The sequence below is a fragment of the Ictidomys tridecemlineatus genome, chromosome 7 (assembly GCF_052094955.1).
Source record: "Ictidomys tridecemlineatus isolate mIctTri1 chromosome 7, mIctTri1.hap1, whole genome shotgun sequence".
Classification (NCBI taxonomy): domain Eukaryota; kingdom Metazoa; phylum Chordata; class Mammalia; order Rodentia; family Sciuridae; genus Ictidomys; species Ictidomys tridecemlineatus.
Window position 1 is genome coordinate 37,345,199 of NC_135483.1, and position 24,982 is coordinate 37,370,180.

Below are 24,982 nucleotides of genomic sequence, written 5' to 3' on the forward strand. Positions count from 1 at the left end.
AATCACATTGCTGGGTGTGGACTGTGTAGCCTCCCACTCTGGGAGACTTTCCCATCCTTCTTGAGCATTTTAACACCTCTGGGATCCCATTAAGGTTGCTAAGGGGTATAATGGTGATTGTCAGGAAACCTTATAAAAATCAAGGAATTTTATGCTAATGGTCAGCTGTGAGCACTTAGAGTTTAAGAAATCTGAACCTCAAGTGGTGTAAAGCACCTCCATTCTGTATTACCATTGGCCTTGGCTTTGCTGGCCCACTCGGACACGTCATCCTGAGCCCGTCCGTCTGTGAACACGATGGCCACTCTGGGCACCCGTGTGGAGAGGGGCCTGGCCCCTTCTACTTGGGTAAAGCTTCTCTCGAACATGTGTTTCAGGGCCAACCCCGTCATAGAGCCCTTGCCCATGTACTTCATGTGGGCTACCGCTTTCTTCATGTCTTTGGCGGAGTTGAAGTTTCTCAGGGTAAACTCTGTGCGGACCTGCGTGGAGTACTGGAGCAGCCCCACTCGAGCAGCTTTGGGAGAAATTGCCAAGGAATCTATAATGCCAGTGACAAACTGCTTCACGATCTCAAAATTCTCTTCTCCAAGGCTCTTGGATCCATCAATCACAAAGACCAGGTCAATTGGGCCTTCAGTGCATCCTACAGGAACAAAAGGAAAATTGATCTGGTTGGGTAATTAAAAATCATTTACATGAAAAAATAGAAAACTGTGCTCTAATTGGAGGCATAACTGCTTTGGAGAACCATCTTGGTTTTTATTTAGACAATACACAGGACACGGAGCTCCAGTTGTGCAACCGGTTAGCGCATGGTACTTAGAAGACAATTCACAGGACAGATGAGGTGTTGGGAATGTCACAAGCAACAATAATTTTCATATATACTTTTATGTTTGGCTTGTCAAATCGGTAAAAATAGTAATTTTCATAAGCAAAAACACACAGCAAATGTACAAATCATCTAAGAAACCAGTCCCACATTGTACCCTGATCAGTGACAGCCAGGTCTCGGAGGCACAGTGGCTACACTGAAGGGTCGGACTACACTCTAACCCTTCCTATCACTTCATGCTGGGAGGATGACATCACATAAGTGCTGCCATGCTGAGTGACAAAGGAGAAGGAGATTCTTAAAATTCTGCTCAGTCATCATCTCTTCCAAGGATGGTTTCCTAGTAACCCAGATTGCATTAGCTGAATACCCGTAATTCTACCAATTTACTCAACCAAAATTTATTGAGCATCTGCCTTGTGCAAAACAGTAGACACAGCAGGATTATGGTTGTGACAAAGACAAATGTCTAATGCCAAGTTGCTTACAGTCAAGTTGCTTACTGGATGCAGCATTCCACGTTGTACAATAATTATTTTATTATGTGTTTGTCTCCTCCTTTAGTCTGTGAGTTCTTCCTCAGTAGAGGCTGGATTTCATTCATTTTTGTGCCCCTAATGTCTGGCACACAATAGGTGTTCAATAAACGTTGATTGACAGAATAAAAGAATGAGGCAGTTATCTATTGGTTAGTGGGTAGCACACCTGTAAGTACTTCCACTGCCCTGTTAAAGCTTAAAAATGAAGCTCACTGTGAATTCTGTATCTACACCAAAGATTTTTGAGCAATGCAGATGGTTGAGGGTAAAAGAGAAAAACGTTATGCAAATACTTAAGCAATTTGGGTGTGAGGAGAAGAAAAATTTCCAGATCCCAAATGGATGAGATCATTTCAAATAGACCACAGTATATTATTATAACATTCTCTTTTCTATATCAAGCTGCTGTCTAATCTTTCAAAGTGAAGCATAACAATACAAGCAAGTAAAGACCCATTTCTATGCCTGGCTGGTATAACATGCTAATGTAATCGTGTGTGTATGAATCTTGGCGACTGGGGGCTTGGGGTCCTTCTTTCTCTCTCCATTAAGTGCTTGTCTTCATTATTCAACCTATTGATTCTTTATCAGTGAAAGAGGAAAAGGCCAATTCAAAGCTTCATTTACATTCATAGCCTGTTTCTGAGTCAACCAGAAAAAGACTCAGCTGGCCTACATGTGCTTCTCCAGCAGATTTCAGAAATACTGGTACGATTTACCAGCAGCAAAACTTCCTTCCTGCTCCTCCTGTATACCAGCACTTGCAGCCTCCCCACAGAAGGCTGCATAAAGGCTCCTCAAAGAGACAGGAATGCGAATGCCAGAGAGAGCAAAAACGTCAGAAGCACCCAGACCCTTCTTTGCTTTCCGCCCCACTTGCCAGGTGCTTGTTTGCAGGAGGACCAGTCATGCTTTCTTTTGGCATCTTCTTTATGGTAGTTCATTTGTGAGCTGTGATTTACTTTCAGAACATAATTTTCACAGGGTTCTAGAATTGCAGAGTTAGATGAGACCTTGACAGGTCATCTACTCCAGGCCTGCTGTGGTCTGAACTCCTCTCTTGATGAGAATCTATCACCCCACGACCAAAACCCTGTCCTCAGACCACTCTGCCTGTAATGACGGCAACAGTGATCATTCATTGAGCACTTTCTGATTACCAGCCCTGGAAGACAGGGTCTCACGTATTCCTTATTCGGGCTACGTGAGCTGTTATCCTCGTTTTACAGAGGAGGAAACTGAGACTCGGAGAAGTTAAATAGTCTGGCCAGGCAGTATGGGTGGGCATTCTAACTTGAAGTTCATGCTCTGAACTAATTAATCACGTATCTTTCCTAATAGAAAGTTTTTTGTCTTCATGCTGAGCTGTAGCTTCTCCCTTATGGCTGTCCCTGGGGTAGGGGTATCAAATAAATCATGAACAAGGAGATAATTATTTGGTGTTTGAATGGTATCTCACGTCTTTTTATTTTCTATAAAATTTCCCAGTTTCATTCTTTATTTACTGCTAGATATGGAACCAAATCCCCTCACCATGGTGCTTATTTTTTCTAATTCATGTTTATCTTGTTCCTTTAAATTTTCTGAAAAACAATACATGTACATAGAAAAATTCAAAAATTTCAAAAAGACATATGTGTGTGTGTTACAGTCTTATACAAAATACAGCAATGGTAACATAATAAAAACTATTGATCCCTATGCTTTTTTCATTTACAATATCTCCGGGCTATGTATAGAGCGTCTTCATTCTTATTCTTTTTAAAAAATATATATTTATTTTAGTTGTAATCAAACCTTTATTTTATTTATATGTGGTGCTGAGACTCGAACCCAGGGCCTCACACAAGCTCGGCAAGTGCTCTACCAATGAGCCACAACCCCAGCCCCTGCTTCATTCTTTTAACATCTACATCAAATCTCATTGTATAGATGTCCCATAATTTATGTAACCCAGGGATTGAATCCAGGGATGCTTAACCACTGAGCCCATCCCCAGCCCCCCACTTTTTTTTTTAAAATTTTTGAGACAGGTTCTCACTAAGTTGCTAAAGCTGGCCTCAAACTTGTGATCCTCCTGCCTTACTTCCTGAGTTGCTGGGATTACAGGTATATACCACTACATCTGGTCCTTAATGAGGCTCTTAAGGGCAGGCATTTAGCTTGTTTTTTTGCTGCTACAAGTAATGCTACACAAAATATCCACATGTAATATGAACACACACACACACACCTGTAGGATAAACTTCTAGAAGTAGAATTGCATTTAAAATATGGCTAAATTGCTCTCCTGAAGGTTGTGCTAATTCACATATCCACTGATCTGTTTATAATTGCCTTTTTTTTGTACCGGGGATTGAACTCAGGGGCACTTAACCACTGAGCCACATCCCCAGCCCTATTTTGTATTTTATTTAGAGCCAGGGTCTCTCTAAGTTGCTTAGCCCCTCACTTTTCTTTGCTGAGGCTGGCTTTGAACTCATGATCCTCTTGCCTCAGCCTTCTGAGCTGCTGGGATTACAGGTGTGCGACACAGTACCTGGCTTATAATTGCCTTTTACAACCTATCTTTGCCAACATAGGAACCATCAAACTTTGTGAAATCTGATAACCAATAGGTTAAAAAAAAGTATCATAGTTTTAATCTCTTAATATATATTTTTCCTTTTATGATTTTTAAGTTGCATGCCATGTTTAAAAAGAGCTTCTCTGGGATTATCAAATAATTCTCTCAAGACTTCCTTTGCTATTTGGTGGTTTTATTTTATTTTATTTTTTTTAACGTTTCAAGCTTTGATCCATCATCTCATCTCTCTTTTTCTAAAGTACCATTTGCAGAACTAGCACAGTCCTACCTCTCCCAGCCAGATACTCTTCCTCAGCCAAAGATCACTCCAGCCTTTTGGCTGATAATGAACTGTCAACTAAAACCGAAAGTGCTTTCGCAGGTGCTGCTACAGTTACACCTCCTCCCCCAGCCTCTGTGCACACACACTTTTCTTTATGGGAGAAGCAGAGGTGCCTGAAAATAGTCCAAAAGGCAGATGCTCCAAAGCCAAGAGAAAGCAGAGCCAAGTTCTCATCACTTACTCTTGCACCGCCTTCCATCCTCAGCTAGAACAAATCCCTCTGAGCACTTGCAGATGTAGGAATTGCCATTGTTGACACAAATGTGTTCGCAGCCGTGAGGGGTCGATTTGCAGACGTCCTTCCCTGAGGAAAATGTGGGGAGGTAAACAATCCCACCAGTCAGAAAATAGCTGGCATGAACAGTTACACGTGGAGAGGTTGAGGAAATAAGCCACTTTAAAAAAAAAAATGTGTAAACCTTCTGTTTGGGGACATGGGGCAGGGGCAGAGGTGGGTATCAGGGCACTCAACCACTGAGCCACATCCCCAGCCCTATTTTGTATTTTATTTAGAGACAGAGTCTGACTGAGTTGCTCAGTGCCTTGCTTTTGCTGAGGCTGGCTTTGAACTTGTGATCCTCCTGCCTCAACCTCTCAAACCACTGGGGTTACAGGCGTGTGCCCCCGTGCCCAGCTGTGCAAACCCTCTAAATGGCGTCCTTTTTAGTCTCCCACTTGGATAGCCCAAGATCAGGGAGAAGCTCCTCCTCCCAAGAAGCTCCAATTCCCACAAGTCTGAATGGAAAGATGGGTGACCGGGTGTCCTGGATTTACTATCAAATTAGAATTGTTTGCTGAGCTTCTGATTCCTCTCCATGGAGATCCCAAACACTCCATTTTGTTGGTCTATGAACATTTCTCGTGTGTGAGGTTATCTTGAATTTTTTAAAGTAGTTACAGCCCTTTGATTCTCACCACCTTCTGGGAGGAAAGGAAGATGGAATAGTTCTACTCGAGGTGTAAATGAAAAAATGGATCCTCAAAGAGTTTCACTGAGCTGCCAAAGGTCATCCAACAAGCCGGTGGCCCAGCTGAGGCACAGCATCTCCTGAGTCTTCCTCAGGCGATCCATAGACAACCCTTTGGCTCTTTATTAGCCCTTTAAAAGGAGAAGCCCCACACAAAATTGGAATCAACAACTACAGAGCCCTCTAGGAAACAGGAACGGTGGGATATGACTTAGTGATCAAATTCCAGAGGTAGAAGCTGTACCTGGTGCAAAACTGCTCAACTTACTAAGCAATCAGGATGCTGAGTGAATAGATGGTGTGTAGGTGTGTGGTGGGGTGTTACACCCAGGTTCACAGAAATAAAAGCAGGAACAACTGGATCAGGCAGACACAATGAGCAGAAGTGTGGATGTGGTCTCCAAAGAAGGGAAACCATAGTGTGAGCTAAGACTGAGGACGCTGGGGGGATGCCTGCAGTTGGGCCAGGGCTCCAAGGCCTGCGAGGACTCGGTTGTTCCCACAGAACTTGTTGCTACAGGTAGGAGCCCTCTTCCTGAGGCAAGAATAAGGGCAGTGGGGCTGGGGTTGTGGCTCAGAGGTAGAGTGCTCACCTAGCATGCATGAGGCACTGGGTTCGATCCAGCACCACATAAATGTAAAATAAAGACATTGTGTCCACCTATTAAAAAAAAAAAAAAAAGAATGAGGTCAGTGACTTCTACCCCCACCTGGCTGTGTCAACGTGGGGTATGGCTCTGCAGGAAACCCCCCCCTAAATCAACCTCAAAAGCAAAGGGACTGATTTTGCCTTGCCCAATAAAGGACCATTCTGCCCACTGGGGCACAGCGTCACCAAATCAAGTAGAGATTGTGAAAACCCCCACAGGGGCTGGGTGCGGTAGCAAAAGCCTATAATCCCAGTGACTGGGAGATGAAGGCAGGAAGTTGCAAATTCAGCCAGCCTCAGTAATTTAGTAAGGTTCTAAGCAGCTTAGTGGGAGACCCTGTCAAAAAGGGCTGGGGATGTGGCTCGTGGTTAAGTAGCCCTGGGTTCAATTCCTGGTACCATTAAAAAAAAAAAAAAAAAAAAAAGGAAAACTAATAACTCATAGCCAGAATCTCATGGTGAAGATAAATCCCTGCCCTATGCTTTCCTTCTTCTTTTTTAATCTTAGGGTTTTTTTTTAAATTATTTCTTTATTTTTATATGGTGCTGAGGATTGAACCCAGGGCTTCACACGTGATAACCAAGCGCTCTACCTCTTAGCCACAACCCAGCCTGGACCTTGTGCTCTTCTAATGCCCTCCTCACTTAGCTGGTGCATCCATCTCTCTCTCTTTCTTGGGGACTAGGATGGCTACTTTTATGTGCCACCTTGTGCCTGGTCATTTGGTCAAACGCCAGTCTAGATGTTGCTGTGGAGGTAATTTTTAGATGAACTGACATTTAAACTGGTAGACTTTGAGTAAAGCAGACTACCCTCCATAATGTGGGTGTGCCTCATCCAAACAGTTAAAGACCTTAAGGAGACTAAGGTTCCCCAAGAAAATGGAAATTCTGCATCTAGACCACTTTCAGACCCCAGGACAACATCAACTTTTCCTGGGTCTCCCAGCCTGCTCTGCTCACATCATACTTTCCATCCCCCACATTCCCAAGAGCCAAGTCCTTCAAATCAATCTCTCTTCTTCCCTCCCATCTCTTCCCCTCTCTCTCACATACAATAGTCTTGTTTCTTTTTAATATTTATTTTCTACTTGTAGTTGGACACAATATCTTTATTTTATTTATTTATTTTTATGTGGTGCTGAGGATTAAACCCAGGGCCTTGCACATGTGAGACCCGAGTACTCTACCACTGAGCCACAACCCCAGCCTAGTCTTGTTTCTTTGGAGAACCCTAATACACTTTCTAGCCAAACTCTAAGAGTCTGTTCTGAGTGACCTATAGTAGCAAGTGATAGAAAGAATAGATTTCTCAAAAACCCACAGAAAACTCCCTTAGCCCCTCTCCCACCCTTTATCATTACTTATAAGTTCTGCCAAGAGGAAAATAGAACTGTAGTTATCCTTTGGTCCTTGTAGTGACTGCTGGCAGAGATTCTAATTCCTCCCAATGTCTAGCAGGCACTGTGCGAGGCTCTGAGCATCCACACAATGAGAATGGAAAAAGGTTGACAGCTGAGAGAAGAGAGAGAGAAGCAAAGAGCCTGACAACTCAAGATCCACTTAGAAATTCCCAAAGAACCAAGGTCGGAATGACTTGATCTCAGGCCAAGGTAGGAAGTCCTATTCGTGATACTGGTTAAAAGTTTTTAAAAGGAAGATTTTTAAAGATTAAATGAAGGTCTGTAGCTGCCTGAGCACCACAGATGGAGAGGCTCTCCACTCCGAGGCTACTTACTTCTACAGCGCTTGCCATCCTCCGCCAGCCTGAAGCCCTCCAAGCACTTGCAGATGAACGATTCGTCACTGTTCACACAAATGTGCTCGCAGCCATGGGCCACATCTCGGCAGACGTCTTTCCCTGAGGAGGGCAGAGCCAGTCAAAACAACTGCACCAACAAAATTTTACCTGGACCTGTAGGATCCATCCATCTTGGCCACTGCACCCCAGTGCCACTTGAGCAGATGGTAAAGCTGGGGGATGAAGTTTAGGGGCTTTCGTAAGGGCTAAATCTTCCAAGTTTCTCACTAGCATCACCTTCATCAGTTGCCAGCACCTACTTCAGTGTCTTATTGACATGCAATCCATCATCAGGTTTCTGCAGACGTTGCTTCTGATACCAGAATGGAGACACTGTTGGTCTGATTACTTAGGAGATTAAACTTCAATTTAGATGAGCAGCACTGAAATCTAATTTTGGCTTTGTCCCTGACATAATATATGACTTAGGAGAATCACTTAACCTCCTGGAGTCTTCGCTTTCCTGTCTGAAAAATGAGGGTAATAATTTCAGTTACTCATCTTTTCTTCAAATAGTGTCAATTAAGTTGCTCTCTGGAAAGGGCTTCGGGAAGCTTGAGGAAGAAATGACCGATAGGGATGGGAATCATCTGCCCAGGTTACACCTCTCCCTTTGGTTATACCGAGATGTGCGTGGAGATTTACACCAGCTGTTAAGATACGCTAGGGCTATTTGTCCTAGTCAGGCCCTGTGTAAGAGGCTCTGCTTTCCGAAACACGAATGACCTCCAGACAAGGTGGCCTCCGTGAGGGGATTGGTGCTACCAGAAAAAATGACGACAACAAAATTATTAAAGGTAAATAAGCAGAGCTTCAGAGAAGTTAAACGGCTTTCCCAGCTAATAAATGGCAGAACAAAAAGTAGATTAAGGGTGAGGGATGTAGCTCAGTGGTAGAGTATTTGCCTAACATATACAAGACCCTGGGTTTAATCTTCACTACTACCACCAAAAAAAAAAAAAATTTAAACCTTGGATTTCTTTTCTTTCTTTCTTTTTAAATTGGTACTAAAAATTAAACCCAGGGACACTTAACTAATGAGTCATATCCCCATCTCATTTTTGTATTTTATTTAGAGACAGAGTCACACTGAGTTGCTTAGGGCCTGGCTAAGTCGCTGAGGCTGGCTTTGAACTCACGTGTGCTCTTCCTGCCTCAGTCTCCCGAGCTGCTGGGATTGGAGGCATGTGCCACTGTGCCCAGTTTAAACCTTGATTTTTCCACTGTACATGGTTCTGCAAGAGTATACTGCTGAACCTCTTGTTATGATTTGGATCTTAAATGTGCCCCCCTACAGTTCATGTGTTGAAAGCTCGGTCCTCAGCTGCTGATGACATTGGAAGGTGATAGAACACTGAAGTAGGTCATTGGGGGTGTGACCTTGAAGGGTATATGGGGACCCAGCCCCTTCCTCTCCTCTAAGTGAGCAGCTTTGCCTCACCATGTGCTCTCCACCATGAGGCTCTGCCTTACCATAAGCCTAAAAGCAAAGGAGCCTGATCATGGACTGAAACCAAGAGCCAAAATAAATCTTTCCTCCTTTTAAGTTGTTTATCCTCGGGTATTTTGTCACCGTGACAGCAAACTAACACACTTATATGACACAGAGCATATAAATGAGCAACTTCAGCTACAACTCTGGCAATTACTTCCTTTTTATTTTTTTTCCTTGTTTGACTATATTTCTTTAATGGACTTATTCACTAACTTAGGTGCTGGGAATTGAATCCAGAACCTCAACACATGCTAAACACATGCTCTACACTGAGCTATAACCCCAGCCCTAGGCTTTATTTTTCAGGACAGTTTTAGATTTACAGAAAAAAAATGAAAAACAGTACAGAGAATCCCATGTGCCCCACACCCAGTTTATTATTAACATCTTAAATTAGTATGGCATAGTTTTTATGATAAATGAACACACATTACTACATTATTAACTAAAGTCCATAGCTTATTTACATTCACTTAGGGCCTCCTTAAGTATCCTTTTTGTGTTTCAGGATCCCATCCAGAATCCCACAGTGACTTTTGAAAGTAACTGATTTATACGGAGATCAGAACAGTGAATTTCATGCCACGGTCTGACTCAGAGTAATGTGAGCCCATGCCAGTAAAACTTACTTTTGCAGGTTTTCCCATCGTCACGGAGTATATACCCTTCAAAGCACTGGCACACAAACGAGTCTTCACTGCTTACACACGAATGTTCACAACCATGGTTCCCCAAAGCACAAGAGTCCAATTCTGAGGATCAAATTGGAATTGGAAAACCAGAAGAAAATGAGTCATATGTTAATGACTTATTCATTCATAAAAGACATTTCAGACACCTTCAATTAAAGCAGTGTCTTTTCCCACAGGGCACATTTCAGGATAGAACGTGTGTCTGTGAACAAAAATTCTTAATACGTACAGAGCACACACAAACAAAATAATACGATCACCTCCACAGCAAAAATGAACAAAAAATATAAAAAGACAGTTTTCAAAATGAGAGATATAAATAGCCTATAAATATTAGAAAATAAGCATAACTTCAATGGCTGTCACATGATATCAATTTATTTACATTTCTATGTAAGCATCTTTGACTCACACGTAGGTAATCCATTCATTCATTTATTCAGTCAACAAATATCCTACTTGGGCCAGGCACTGTTCTAGGCTCTGGGGATAGAACAATGAACACAACAAAGTTTCTGCTTTTGGGGAAGCTTTATGTCTAGTAGGTGAGATGTGTGGAAGACCAACAGACAAACACATATGTGATATCAGGTGGGGAAAAGTGCTCTAGAGAAAAAGCAGGATATAAAGAGTGGCTGGTAGGTTGGAGCTTTTTACATGCAGCCAGATAAGTTGGCACTGAGCAGAGCCCTAAAGAAAGAGAGGAAGTAGGCTGGGTGGCGTGGTGCATTCCTTTAATCCCAGGGGCTCGGGAGGCTGAGGCAGGAGGATCATGAGTTCAAAGCCAGCCTCAGCAAAAGTGAGGAGCTATGCAACTCAATTCCCCAGGACCTCTACCAAATAAATAAATGAATAATAAAGAAAGAGAGGGAGTGAGTGGTGGTGCCTGGGAAAGAGCATTGCCAGCAAGAAAGAAGAGCATTTGCCCAGTGCAGGGCCAGGAGAGAGCCAAGCAGGTCCCTGCAACCAGAGCTGGCCAGGGAGGGAGGCCAGGGAGGGCCAAGGACGGAGCATGTGGGATTCACAGCAGGGCAGGACTGAGTGAGAAGCACAGTCACTGGAGCAGTGGAGTGACATGCCATGACTTCATTTGGAAAGGACTGGTCTGCTTATAATGGAGTGTGGGGGAGGATGGTGGAGAGCGGAGCCCTGGGAACGGCCAACTGCAATCATGCTAGCAGCTCAGAGCAGCTGGTGAGAAATGGTCAAGCTGTGGCTCTGTTTTTTTTTTTTTTTAAATATTTACTATTTATTTATTTATTTGTAGTTTTGGATGGACGTAATACATTTGTTTAATTTATTTTTATGTGGTGCTAAGGATCGAACCCAGTGCCTCACACATGCTAGGCCAGCACTCTGCCACTGAGCCCCATGCACAGCCCCTGTGGCTATGTTTTGAAGGCAGAGCCTCTATTTGCTGATGGATTGATAGAGAATATTTTCACATGGACAAAGCAGAAGAGTCAAGGATGACCCCAAGGTTGCAGGAGCCAGCTATTGAAAGATGACGTTGCTCTCTATAGGACTGGGAAGTTTCTGGAGAACCGGAAGATTTGTGCACCTGTTAAATTCCTGATGCTGAGGACAGTGACTTTGTATAAAAACCATACACATTTCAGAGAGTTAACTCAATCCTCTTAGAGTGAGTAGACTTTCCACAATGCATATGCATATCGAAGGCATCAAGGCTCCAAATCACATGAGGACTTTTATAATTAAGCACGAGCCATATACCTTTTTTGTGAAGCATTTTTGCAGGATTTCTCCTTGGAGGGGAGCCCTCAGAACCAACCTGAGGGTTAGTCAAGGCAGAGACTCTTATTTTCATTTACTACCAAGAAAAAAGCAGGTTTTGGAAGGCTGATACTGCCTCTCCAAGACTAATTGTTATTAACTGGAAAAATCAAACTAAAAAATGTTATCTTATGATAATAAATCTCATGTTTTTCCTGACTATACTGCATTGCTATATGCTAAAGTAAGCTTTCCAGCAAGAGAGGAATTATGCCTGTGTTTCTTCGGGCCGAAGCGTTGCCAAAATCTTTGAACAATGGGAAAATGTTGTTAACTGAATTTATAACTGCAGAAGAGATTCGAAACAAAGTTGGAGACTCTCGATTGCTCGAACATGATTTGCTTCTCTGGGCACATTCTGAATTCATTATTAATGCAGAACATTTCCCCCACGGCTTGGGGTAGTTCCTCACGTAGTGGAAAGTACAACTGAGTGATCCATAACACAGATGGCTGGCTGGCTTGCGGTTGGGGCAAGCTTCCCGCACACCCCACCCCCACCCCCATGCATCTCTAATAAGGATACTCTATTTCCAAGCTAATAAAATAGCTATAGTTCTTCCAGGCCAGCTGGCCCTGCCAAGCCATAATCCAGACCCCTCTGAGCATGCTCTTCCTCCCCCCACCCTGCCCTCTTAGCTTCAGCTTAGTTATTCCTCTGGAAGAGCGGTGGGAGTCTCCCCCATCAGACCTAAAAGCTGCTGAACCCCAGGCTTTCCTGAGCCAGGGTGACTCCAGTCTGCATCTAGCAGATGGGCACTGCTTTCCCTTATCAGGGGCAGCAGAGGAAGAAGCCATGTGCCCACGGGGCATGTCTTCACCCTTGGCTACAGGCCACGAGCTCCCAGCCCAGTTGCTCAGTTCTCCTGGGCTTTCAGACTAGTAGCTGTTGGGAATTTTTGTTGTGTGCATGCTTTAAAAGCATGTGGGGAGGCCTAGTGGGTACAGCACAGTGGTAGAGCGCTTGCCTAGTGTGCATAAAGCCCTGGGTTTGATCTTCAGCAATAGCCCGCTGGGGGGAAAAAACCCAGCATGTGTAGAGTTTTTACAAAAAACTGCTGTCCTCCCCTCAGAGCACCTGATTAATAGAGTAGAGAGGGTGAGCTCTCACTCCCAGAGGATCACCAGAACCTCCTGCAGTACCTACCAGAGTTCCAAAATGCACCTCTAACCTAGTAGCTTCACTTCTGGAACTCTCTCCTATAGACACCCTTGCATAATGTGAAGGGAAATATTTCCCAAGTCGTGTGTGGCAGCACTGTTTGTAATAGTGAAAACGCAAAACAGCCCCAAGCGTCCAGCAACGGGGCATGGGCTATTGGAGGCAAGCTTCCCGCACCCCGCACCGCCATGCATTTCTAATAGGAATATTCTATTTTCCAAGGTAATAAAACAGCTTTAGTTCTTCCAGGGGGATTGAGAGTTCAAAGCCAGCCTCAGCAAAAGTGAGGCACGAAGCAACTCAGTGAAACCCTGTCTCTAAATAAAATACAAAATAGGGCTGGGGATGTGACTCAGAGGTCGAGTGTCCCTGAGTTCATTTGCTGGTACCCAAAACAAATATAAAAATAAACAAATAAAGGCATTCTGTGCATTTACAACTACAAAAAAAATTTTTAAAGGAATAATGAAATTATGGCATTTGCCAGTAAATGGATGGAATGGAGACTATTATGCTAAGTAAAATAAGCCAATCCCCCCAAATCAAAGGCTGAATGTTCTGTTCTCTCTGATATATAAATGCTAACACACAATAAGGGATGGGGGAAGAATAGAAATTCATTGGATTAGACAAAGGGGAATGAAGTAAAGGGAAGGGAAGGATAGCGATAGGGGATAGGAAAAGACAGTAGAATGAACCCGATATAACTTTCTTATATTCATATATGAACACATGACCAGTGTAACTTCACATCATGTACAACCACAAGAATGGGATTCTAAGTTATACTTCACGTATGTATAATATGTCCAAATACACTCTACTGTCAAGTATATTTAAAAAGAACAAATAAAAAACATCCAACATCATCATTTTTAAAGATTGCATTGCAATTCATTTAACCAGTCTCTTATTTGATAGACACCTAGGTGGTTCCTAGTCTTTTGCTATTATAAACACTATTGTAATAAATATTTTTGCACACATAGTTTTGCATATGATATAAAGATATATCCAAAAAATACACCCGGATGTGGAATTGCCTGGACAAAGGGTCTGAACATTAAAAATTAATAAATATTTCTAAGGTATTCTTCAAGGAAGTTATTTCAATCTCTACTCCCACCAACAATGTAGGATAGTCTCTGTCATGGTTTCTAATTCAGGGTGTCTGGGGTGCTGCCTGGGTCTTCGGATTTTTTTAAAAGTCCCATCGATGATTCTGTTAAACCCCCAGGGGTAAGATGTTGTCAGTGGACCCAAAACTTATATTTAGCAACCTTCTCAAGTGTCCCAATTATTTTTCCTCCACCATCATGGAGCAAAAGCCCTCATCTTTCTCTTGGGTTGTTATATCAACTACTAACTGATCTCCACATCTCAACTCTCTATAGTCGGTCCTCCCCATGGATCCCTGGGTGCTCTTTGCAAGATGCAAATCTGCTCACATCACCCTTCTCCCTGCCTAGGACCCGTGAATGCTTTTTGAATTCCAGTAAGACAGGAAGTCCTTGACAGGGCTGGCACAACTGCCCTCCAACCTCACCACCCCCACTGTCCCCTTGGCTTTAGAGTTTTGCACAGTCTTCCCTCCCCCAAAGGCTCTTCCTCCTCCACTGTCCTCTCCTGAGTCACCTTTTGCTCTTTTTCCAGCTCACCACCCTGGTCTCTCCACAAAGATCTCCAAGTTCCATGTATTTGCCCTTTTCAGTGTATCAAATTGTAGTTGAACATCAATTTATGTGATTTGGGGTTGGTCTGGGTCCTCTCCTCGTGGGCTATGTTATGGTTTAGATATGAGGTGTCCCCCCCATGAAAGCTCATGTGTGAGACAATGCAAGAAGGTTCAGAGGCGAAACGATTAGATTAGGAGAGCTTTAACCTCATCAGTAGATTAATCCACTCGTCTGGATTAGCTGGGTGGTACCTGTAGGCAGGCAGAACGTGGCTGGAGGAGGTGGTCGCTGGGGGCATGCCTTTTGAGTTTGTATTTTGCCCCTGATAAACAGAGTTCTCTCACTGCTTTTCTCATTGCTAGGCCCTTCCACCATGATGATCTGCCTATCCTTGGGCACAGAGACACCGAGTCAACTGACCATAGACTAAACCTCTGAAATCACGATCCAAATAAACTTTTCCTCCTCTAATTGTTCTTGTCAGGTCTTTGGGTCACAGTGACGCAAGAGCTGTCTAAAACAGGCCAAGACTACGTGGGCTCTGATGCCCCAACAGACCACAGACTCTGTCCTCCTCTCCATTTCCAGAATAGAGATGGAAATAGAGAATAAAGAATGCCTGGCACACAACAGCCCCCAGAAAAGGGCTGTTGAATAAAAGAACATGTTTCCTCAATTTTCTACTCTAAAACCAAGGGTAATTAAATCCACGTCACAGGGTTTTATGCAGATGTTCCCAATGAAGTTCCCGGGGGGCGTGGATGCTGGTGGTCAGCTGGGCTCCCCCCCTCTTTCCCACACATCAGCCTTGCAGAATGCATAATTCTCATTTATTCAGCAAAATGTTCCATTTCTGCATGTTGGGGATGTTCTGAGCCACTTACAAATTCAGAGAACCACATTTAGAAAATGAGAGACGGCCAAAGGTGCATTACAGTTAACTCCCTGGCCCTAGGTTCCAGTGCTTTCTACTAAGTCTGGAAATCAACTTGAGGTCAGTTTCTCCACAAATACTCCCCTGTGGAGCAGTGCTACAATGGCTCCCACCAGGTGGAGGAAGAGAGCCACCATCTCACCACAACCGGGGAGTCTTCAGCCTGGGGGACCATGGTGGGCACACCAAGGATGGCTGCATTTGTTCAGCACGTGTTTATGGAACACTTACTCTGTGCCAGGTACTGCTTCTACTTGGGGACTGGAAGAGACCCTGGAAATGCATTGATCCAGGGCCTCCCCTCCCCTGCCCCCACCCCTGTCTTTTTTTTTTTTTTAAGAGATAAGAAAACTGATGGTCAGGGAGAGGCAGGGTCTTTTCCAAGGCCGCTGAACCTGCACAGGTGATTTGCCTTGGCTATGCTGGGGGCAGAAGGAAGAGCAGATCAAAAATCTATGGATTCTGTTTCCTGGTCCAGCTGCACACCCTCTAGTCATCCTGCTTGGCAGGTAGATTCCCAGGAGACAAGCTAAAAGTTTGCTCAAGGGAGGCCTGTGTCCAGACAGTTTCCTGTATCCCTCAGTGCTTTAGGTGATATGTCTTGCCTGTGTCCGATGGCTCCCTCTCAGAATACTCGGTACTGAGCACCCGAATGCTAATCTCCCTGCAGTTCACATCTGGACCCTGGGCCGGCATGTGCTGGTTAGCTTTTCTACTCCACCTCTGGTCAGATTCTCCACTCAATCTCTAGTGTTGGATTAATGTCTAGACCTGGGGACGATCACCCTGCCACACACTCCCGTGGCTTCTCCTACACATATTTCCCCAATTCTCACTGCCTCAAAAGATGATATGTCCTTAATATCCCTCTTCCCAGAGAAACTTTAAAAAATTTGAGGGGAGGTACCAGAGATTTTACTCAGGGGAACACACCCATTGAGCCACATCCCAAGACTTTTTTTTTTGTATTTTATTTAGACAGGGTCTCACTAATTGCTTAGTGCCTCACTGTTGCTGAAGCTGGCTTTGAACTTGTGATCCTCCTGCCTCAGCCTCCCAAGCTACTGGGATTACAGGTGTGCACACTGACCCCAGTGAAACTTTAAACTTCAACTGGGCAGAAAACAATATAGGGCAAAAAATAAATCTGTGTCAATACCAGGGATCCCTGGCAAAAAGCACACTGCAGGTGCACAGTAAATACTTGTAGAGAATAAGAATAAAAAAACCAGCCAGGCATGGTAGCACATGCCTATAATCCCAGCAGCTTTGGAGGCTGAGACAGGAGGATCACAAGTTCAAAGCCAGCCTTAGCAATTTAGTAAGGCCCTAAGCAACTTAGTAAGACCCTGTCTCTAACTAAACTACAAAAAAAGGGCTCAGGATGTGGCTCAGTGATTAAATGCCCCTGGGTTCAATCCCCAGTACAAAAAAAAGAATAAAAAAACAAGACCTTAAGAAAGTAACCAGACTCCAGTTCCAAGAAAGGAGTGAGAGGCTCAATTAGGAACCATTGCTTAAGAGGAACAGGTAAGGGGCTTACAAGAGGTCTTAGGAGGTGGGAAGAAAACATTTCCCAAAGAAAAGATCATCTTCCTTTCCCACATGAGGAGGCAGATCACCCTAGCTGTACCGAAAATGAGGTCTGCAATTTGTGATGAGGATGATGATAAGTTTCTAGAGGTAGCTCAGGTTTTCATGGTTGACACAAATTGCTGCCCACATCTGGATTACATATCTGGTGAGTTTCACAGGTCTGTGGGGCAGCAATGGTGGGGTCACGTGTTCTATGCACTAGCACCTCTGTGGGTGATAGACCCTAGGTCTGGGGCTCCACATATGAAGTTATTAAAACCAACTCAGTCCCAGAGGGAGACGGCCATGGTGGCCCCCTGCCAAAAAGGCAACTAAAGGCTGACAGCATTTCCTGGCTTTCTTTTTCTTTATTTTATTTTATTTTATTTTTTTAGAGGAGAGAGAGAGAATTTCAATATTTATTTTTCAGTTCTCGGTGGACACAACATCTTTGTTGGTATGTGGTGCTGAGGATCGAACCCGGGCCGCATGCACACCAGGCGAGCACGCTACCGCTTGAGCCACATCCCCAGCCCCATTTCCTGGCTTTCTTATAATAAAAGTAGGAGCAGTGAGCTGGCCTGTAGTTCAGAGGTAGGATGCTTGCTGAACATAGGAGAGGCACTGGGTTCAATTCTCAGTACCACGTATGAAAAAGTAAACAAAAATCAAGGTCCATCAACGAGCAAGAAAATATTTTAAACAAAACAAAACTAGGAGCAACCAATCCTTTGCTACCTCTATATGAACTTTTGTCATACTGAGAAACAGCTGAACTGAAATGTCCATTTTTGTGAATATCTCACAATGGGCAAGAGATCTGAAATCAGTGGACCCGGGTTCTAGTTCTGGTTCTGCCATTGACCCCCAGGCATGTTGGGGACATCATTTTTTTCCCTGTGCTGGCTTCCCACAAAAGCAAGGAATGGCCTCTAATGTTCCTTCAATTGCACCATGGTGAGGGTGGTCCTCTTCCCTCACCCCTGGTTTCCTACTGCCCAGTGGCCCATGCCCAAATTCACATGCTGACTCCCTATACTGGGATGCAGTGGTATGTGGAGGTGGGCACTTTGGAAGCTGAAAAGGCTTAGACAAGGTCATGAGGGTGGGGCTCAGTTCCAATGGTATTAGTGCCCTCTTACCGCGTCAGAGCTCACTAGTTCTCTTATGTGCACACTCTCTTTCTCTCCCCTCTGACATGTGAGGACACAGCCAGAGATGCTGGCTGTCTGCAAGAAAGGAGCGAGGCTCTCACCACAACCTGACCTTGCTGGCACCCTGACCTCAGACTTCCAGACTCCAGAACTGTGAGAAATACATTTCTGTGGTTAAGAAACAATGCCCCATCTGTGGCATTTTGTCATGGCAGCCTGAGAAGACGAAGATACTCCCCTCGCCTGGCTCAGGGCTGCATCATCCCTGGGAGGCCAAGCTAGGTGCCTCAGGCCTAAACAAGTCTTTGCAGATCAACCTGAGGTAGCTGGACTGGGAGCATGGCCAACCAAATCCCTAGGGCCCTAAGGCTGGTACTTAGATCCCCCCCCCCTTAGCATCCTCCACAGCCAGAGGGAGGGCCGCCCCTAGGACAGACCATGGACTCCAGAGTCCAACCCTTTCCAGGATGGTGGGTTTCTAGGGCCTGGCCAAGGAGGGCAGGCCTGGACCTGAGAGAAGGATCTTCAGGCAGCAATGCAGGGCGCCTCCTCTGGCCTCTCCTCAGTGCAGGGCAGTCTGATGGTAGGAAGTCAGATCCTGACAAGGGCACTTAGGGGTTCCCATCACTCTACAAGTTCATAAAGAATTCTGATGAATAGCTCTCCCTGTGCCACAGGAGCCCTCAGTGGATGCAGGGGAGCGAGGGAGGGAGGGAGAGAGAGAGAGAGAGAGAGAGGAATGATCATTTCTAGTTTACAGATGAACCATCAGACCCAGAGAGGGCCAACTCCCTTGCCCAGGGTAAGAGTGACCAGATTTAATCTTTGGGGTCCCAGTTCAATACGCTTTATGTTCTGCCATGCTATTTCTCAGATGTCTGCAGAGAGCCACGGGGGAGGCCAGGTAGGAGAGCAAGCAGAAAGGTCCCCAGTGAGCCTGGGAATGGCAGGAGGAAAGGGGCACCCCGTCGGTAAAGAGGAAGAGGAAGTTCCCAATGGGGGGGGGTGACACTGGTGATGGTGACACTGGGTTTCCATGGTAGGGTGAGGAGTAAGGAGAACATCCCTAAGTGGAGACGGGATCGGCTGGAAGGTGCAGGGTCTGCTCAGAGAATAGAGGACTTGCCACTTTGGCTGAAGCCCAGGAAGGCAGTGTTAAAGAGGCAGAGGAGGGGTGTCTCCCATACAGCCACCCCAAGGAAGGCAATTGGAAATCTACCCTAGAAGACAGCGGGGAGTCATTGAAGGTTATTGAGCTGGTAGTAAACCATGTACCAGGGCCATGGGATGGAAACGCGGCTGGTCTGTCTACTCACTTGCCCACTTGGTTTACTTTATTGAGCCCTTGGGAGCTCTGACTCCAGATAAGACCAAGCTTTCCAACCTCTGACCTCCAGGAGCTCACGGGCCAATAGACTAGGCACTCCATGCACATCCGGTCCACGGAGTCTTTCTTGGTGCTGGGAGGCCCTTGTACAAAGTCTACCTCAGCAGTGGGGGACCTCTCAGCTGGTGGAAGAATCTACCCCAATGCTCTACCCAAATCTGAATGATCAGTGCTTGAGGGCCAGAGAGCTGAGAGGAAGGAAGGACAGGCTTCACTCCAAACCCAGAGAGCCAAGGTGCCCAGAAGGGTGTAAGGACCACAGTGTCCACTTGTACCCAAGGGCCCAACAACCTAGGCCTTAGCTCCATGTTTCAGAGAACTTTCTGGAAGGCCAGTGAGGGGCTCTTCAGACCATCTGCTGTCAAGGCTCTGAGTGGAGGCTGCCTTTATTCAGGCCAAGGAGGCCCTCAGCTACGGAGCCAGACTGACCCCAGCTGGCTCCCATCCACTGCCCAGCAGGATTTACCAAAAGGAATAGTTATGTCATCTATCTCTGTGTCACCTGACGAAGGGCTGGGGAACAAGCATCCCCATCCCCATCAGCTATGCCACAGTGAAAACCTAGCCCACCATTACAGAACAGGGCAGTCAGACTGGATCATTCCAAAATAGGTAGAACGTCTACAATCAGGGGAAGCTCTAGAGGATAAAGTGTCTCTCCTGTGCCGTTCCTGAGGACAGGGCTAACCCATCTGATAAAAGTTCTCATATAGATCCAACCATGTATAAGCATCCAAATTCATTTTTAATTACTCATAAGATGATGTCACTGTGCCATAAGTTATGAACCCACAATTAAATAAGAAAACGGGCAACATTTCAAAGTAGTGAAGGCATAAAACAGATGTAGGAAAAGCAAGACATTGAAAGGAGGGGGGCTGCACGGGTTTGGAAGGGTCTGTGAGAATTTTTTAGAAGTCCTGCAACCATCTTATGCTCAGTTCCTGATGATCACAGTAAAGAGGAGGACAAAGGAAGGGCACGTATAAGCTAAGATTATGGTGGAGAATTAAACCCACAAATCCCCTTGTGTCCGCCTTTGGCCTGTCGTCAGGTGGAGATGCTATTTGACACACTCACCCTTTTCTGAACCCCCAGTGCCCAGTCCCTCCTTGAGCTGGCTACAGTAGCAGTCTGGGAGGCAACTGGGCAGGTAAATTATGGTCTTTTTTTTCCTCCATGGCTTTTCTCAAAATGACCACCTTTTTCAGTTCATTATCTTGGTCCAAGGAAAGGGGACGGCAGGGCAGCAAATCAGCTGCAGAGAAGGCTATCGGGGATCATGTATATATTCATATATGTTAAATGGAGACAGGGGTTAGGAACAGCCAAGGGAAACATGTACTCAGACAACTGCCAACCCCTCCATGTGCTGGGAGACCATCAGGGAGGGGGCAAAAGGTTTCTTAGGAGCCTCTCCTCCACCCAGAACTGACTCTGAAGTCACACAGAGCGGAATGCAAACCCCCACTTCATAGCAGGGGAACCTAGGTCTCTTTCCTTAATCGGAGCTGCAGTTTCCTCATCTGTCCTGGAAGGGACAAGGCATGTGCTAGCACAGTGCCCAGCACACAGCCAGCCAGAGCCAGCAAGTGGCCCCAGTGATTATCCATATGCAAGGCAGGATGGCTGCAGGTGGAGCAGAGAGAGCATCTTGGTGCATTTTCTTAGTTCATGGTTGTTATTTAGAATGATTAGAAGGGACAGAGGTTTAGCAAGCTCATGGTTCTGGAGGCTGCCAAGTTCAAGAGGGAGCATGGTGCAGCTTCTGGCGGGGACCTCATCCTGCTTTATTTCATGGTGGAAAAGTGCAAGAGAGCACATGCAAAAGAGGGGGACAAAGGAGCCAGTCTTGCTTTATGACAGCTGTTCTCTCCATAACTAACCCACTCCCTTGAGAATTAACCCTCTGCTATGGAAAAGGCATTCATGCCTTGTGACAACCTAATCACCTTTGAAGGTCTCCATCTCTCAAGCCTGCTGCAACAGCAGTTGAATTTCAACATGGATTTCAGAGGGAACATATTCAAACTGTAGGAGAAAGCTAAGAACTAGGACTCTGTCCAGTTTCAAAATAGTATCGAGGCAGACTGTGGAAAGATCCAGAGCTGTGTCAGGGAGTGGGGGAAGGGAACCTGGGACAGAGGGAGAGGCAGGGCCCAGATGGCTAAGAGATATAGTCACACTCATTCACAAGGGCCCAGTGGAGGCAGGAAAGAGGATGCACAGGCCCACACACATGTCATCAGCACACCCACACCCACAGAAGGCTTGTGCCAGGTCCTGTGTGCCTCAGGACCTCAAGCATGATGGGACTCACTTGCACAGGTCTTGCCATCGCTGCGGAGCACATGTCCCTCGGGACACTGACAGGCAAAGGATCTGTCCGTGTTGACGCAAGAGTATTCACAACCGTGGTCACTTAGCAGGCAGTAATCCACCCCTGCAAAGCCAAAAGCCAGGTGAGGTCCCAGGGGCCCTGCCAGTGAGGCTTTGGGCCACGCTAACAGAAATCAAGTGACCATCATGCTGGCCACCCCTGAAGGCATGCAGTCCCCAACAGATGACCCCACAAGGTCCCTCGCAGAGGAAAAAAGGGCCATGCACGACCTGCCATCCTCTGCAGCAACTGCACATTTTACTCCTGTTGCAAACCCTTCCCTACCAAGGAGGGGCAGACAGGGACTCACTGGAGCAGGTCTTGAGGTCCTCGTTGATGAGGAAGCCTTCTGAGCACTGGCAGACGAAGGACTCCTCCGTGTTCAGGCACAGCTGCTCACAGCCATGGTCCTGCTGAGCGCAGTGGTCCACCCCTGCATTATGCCAAACACAGAAACATAAAGGGACTGAGAGGGCAACACCCCACCAGCCAAGGGATTGAAAAACAAAGCCTTCTCAGTGGCAGAGCCCCGAAGGTGGTTCCATTCTACCCCATACCCCCAGCCTCTCGGGCAAATCAGCCCTGCTTGTTTTCCTGTCCATCTCTTAGTTGATGAGAAAGTGCATACAGCTGAACGACTGGGAAATGCTGTCCCTGATGATAAAGGCAGCGGCACTCTGGGCCAGGGCCTTAGCATGCCGAGTCTGCCGCCTCCGTGTTGAGTGATACTGCGAACAGAAACGATTTTGTATTCAGAGAGGAAAGTGAGGTTCAGGAAGGTCAAAGGTTCCTGCCCAAAGCCACACTGCTGATGGAGTGGCACTTAAGAATGAGGGTCTGGCATCATACCACTTGGGACCAAGTCCTGCTTCCACCACTCCCTTGCTGAGGCTGCTGAGCAATGACCTGACCTCTCTGTGCCATCATCTTCTGACTTGAGAAATGGAGATAATGGCTGCTTCTGATAGAGATGCAGTGAGAGTTAGAGGAGATGATCCATGGAAAGCCCTTAGAATGGTAGCTGGCACACAGCAACCACTTAATGAATGTCTGTTATTATTGTCATCAAGTAGTGCTTAGTTTCACTTCTACTTGAAAAATAAAAAAGAAAATTGTGATTTTAAAACAACAACAAAAAAGCCTCATCATCAGGACACCCAAATTCAGAAAACAAACCAAAGCCTGGGCCTGCCTGTGTGGCCCATCCTGGCACCCAAACATTGCACATCTGGTCCCTGGGCAGCGAGGGCCGAAAGCCAGGAAACACACAGCTGTGGTGGACAGCTCCCACAGAGCGGTCCTGCAGGCTGCCTCCCAGATTTCCTGGATGGAGAAAGTTCCCCCTGAGACTGGACAAACACTGAAGGCCTTGTGGAGGGCCACCAAGTGAGCCTCTTCACTCCTGTACAGCCTGGAACCAGTGCCTTCTGGAACAGTCCCCTGGTGTGGTAGGATCTCAGGAGCTACGTGCCCATGTTCACATCCTGGTTCTGCCATTAACCAGTCATGGGACCCCAGGAAACTGACCTAATTTTTTTTGTGCCACAGTTTCCCATTCTTTGAATAGGATAAGAATACTAATGCTCAGAGGGGTGTTGGGAGGCTCAAGAGAGCTGTGCATGGAAAGAGCTCATGAAATACCTACACTGAGCGAGTGCCTTCTAAGGGCTTGCTCTCATATGGCCAAGGGCTCCCTGAGCCTTGGGAGAGTGGAAGACCGTGGCTTTCCCTGGGGACTCTTGGAGAGAAATGGCTTAGTTGATACTTTCTTCAAGTTGACTAGATCCTAGAGATCTAGGGCCTTCCTGTGTGGCCCATCCTCTGAGTTCTTCTAAGTTCCCCAAGGCGTGCAGGGAGAGAGAGGCAGACAGGCCTGGACCTCCAGTAACCTAGGTGGGTCAGGCCAAGTCATGCATGGCCTTAACTAGGAAATGAGCCAGGGCCAGCAGCTGGAAGATCCCAGCCTCCAGGAAAAAGGGAATCTCCTTTTGCAGAGGGTATCTCCTGACTGAATGGAAGATCTCCTGCTCCCCACGGGCTTCTCAGAAGGACTCAGAAACCCAGAGCAGGCTTTTACACCAATGTCCTCATTCATAGCCCTTTGGCCTCTGAGATCCATCCTTAGAAAGCCTAACCAAGGCACTTTGTTCCCTCTAAAGACTGAAGGAGAACAAGTTTCCCTGAGGATGGCTCTGGACCTCATGCTTCAGCTGTGAAACTTCCCCTCCTGGCAGTTGAGGGTCCAAGTGTTCAAGAGCTGCACTGTTCTCATTCACAATCTATCTCTGTCTCCAAAGCTGCAGCAGATGTGTGGCTTGCTGGGTGGAAAGCCACACAAAGGGCCCCTTCTACGCTGGCCATGTCACTGAGCCCCAGCTCTCAGTGCGCCAGGGTCACAGGGATCTACCACAGCACCCGTGTGCTCCCACCCCACTGGCCAGAGCTGGTGGAGACTGTGCCTCATAAAAAATGATGGAACCATCCAGCTGGCAAGGCCAGGAAGTTCCCATGCGTTTACATCACCAAATGAAGCTTTGTTGTGGCTCCAACACAAGAAAATTAAGAAAAGGCTTCACGAAAGTCCCATGTTTCTCAGCTCTGCCCTCGGATCAGCCAGGGGAGCTTGTTGCTTTCTGAGGTCTATTCCTTCTAGCCTCTTGTCCCAAACTGATCCTGGACACTGATCCCTTTCACAGGCCTCATGATATGAGCCATTATCCTGGGTTGGATGTTTACCTTGCACCAGGCATTGGGCCAAGAGATTGAAATGGTTTCAATTATTCCCTATCACAATGCTGGGGGATCAATGCTATTTTTATTTTTTTGCTTAATTTATTTCAATGCCATTTTTATGTTCACTGTTTTGAATAGATGGGAAGTCAAACCTTGGAGAAGTTAAGTACAAGGTCACCCATGTAGTGGGTGGCAGAACTTAGATTTGGATTCATGCCTAGCCAACTTAGTAATTGCTTTTAATAGCAAATAGTAATATTAGTTAATGCTTATTGAGGACAGGGTCCAGCAAAACT

At 45.9% G+C, this 24,982-nt stretch overlaps 1 protein-coding gene across 2 annotated transcripts in view; it reads right to left on the reverse strand.

Moving 5' to 3' along the window:
* The window catches only part of Matn2 (matrilin 2), a 141,161-nt gene that overhangs the window by 11,655 nt on the left and 104,524 nt on the right, over positions 1-24,982 (reverse strand). For both annotated transcript variants that reach the window (XM_005316315.4, XM_005316314.5), the window contains exons 9-14: positions 22,264-22,386; positions 21,894-22,016; positions 9,829-9,951; positions 7,642-7,764; positions 4,468-4,590; positions 233-646 (exon numbers count right to left, since the gene is read on the reverse strand). In XM_005316315.4, coding sequence (XP_005316372.2) covers positions 233-646; positions 4,468-4,590; positions 7,642-7,764; positions 9,829-9,951; positions 21,894-22,016; positions 22,264-22,386 — 1,029 coding nt within the window. The remainder of the gene's footprint in view (positions 1-232; positions 647-4,467; positions 4,591-7,641; positions 7,765-9,828; positions 9,952-21,893; positions 22,017-22,263; positions 22,387-24,982) is intronic.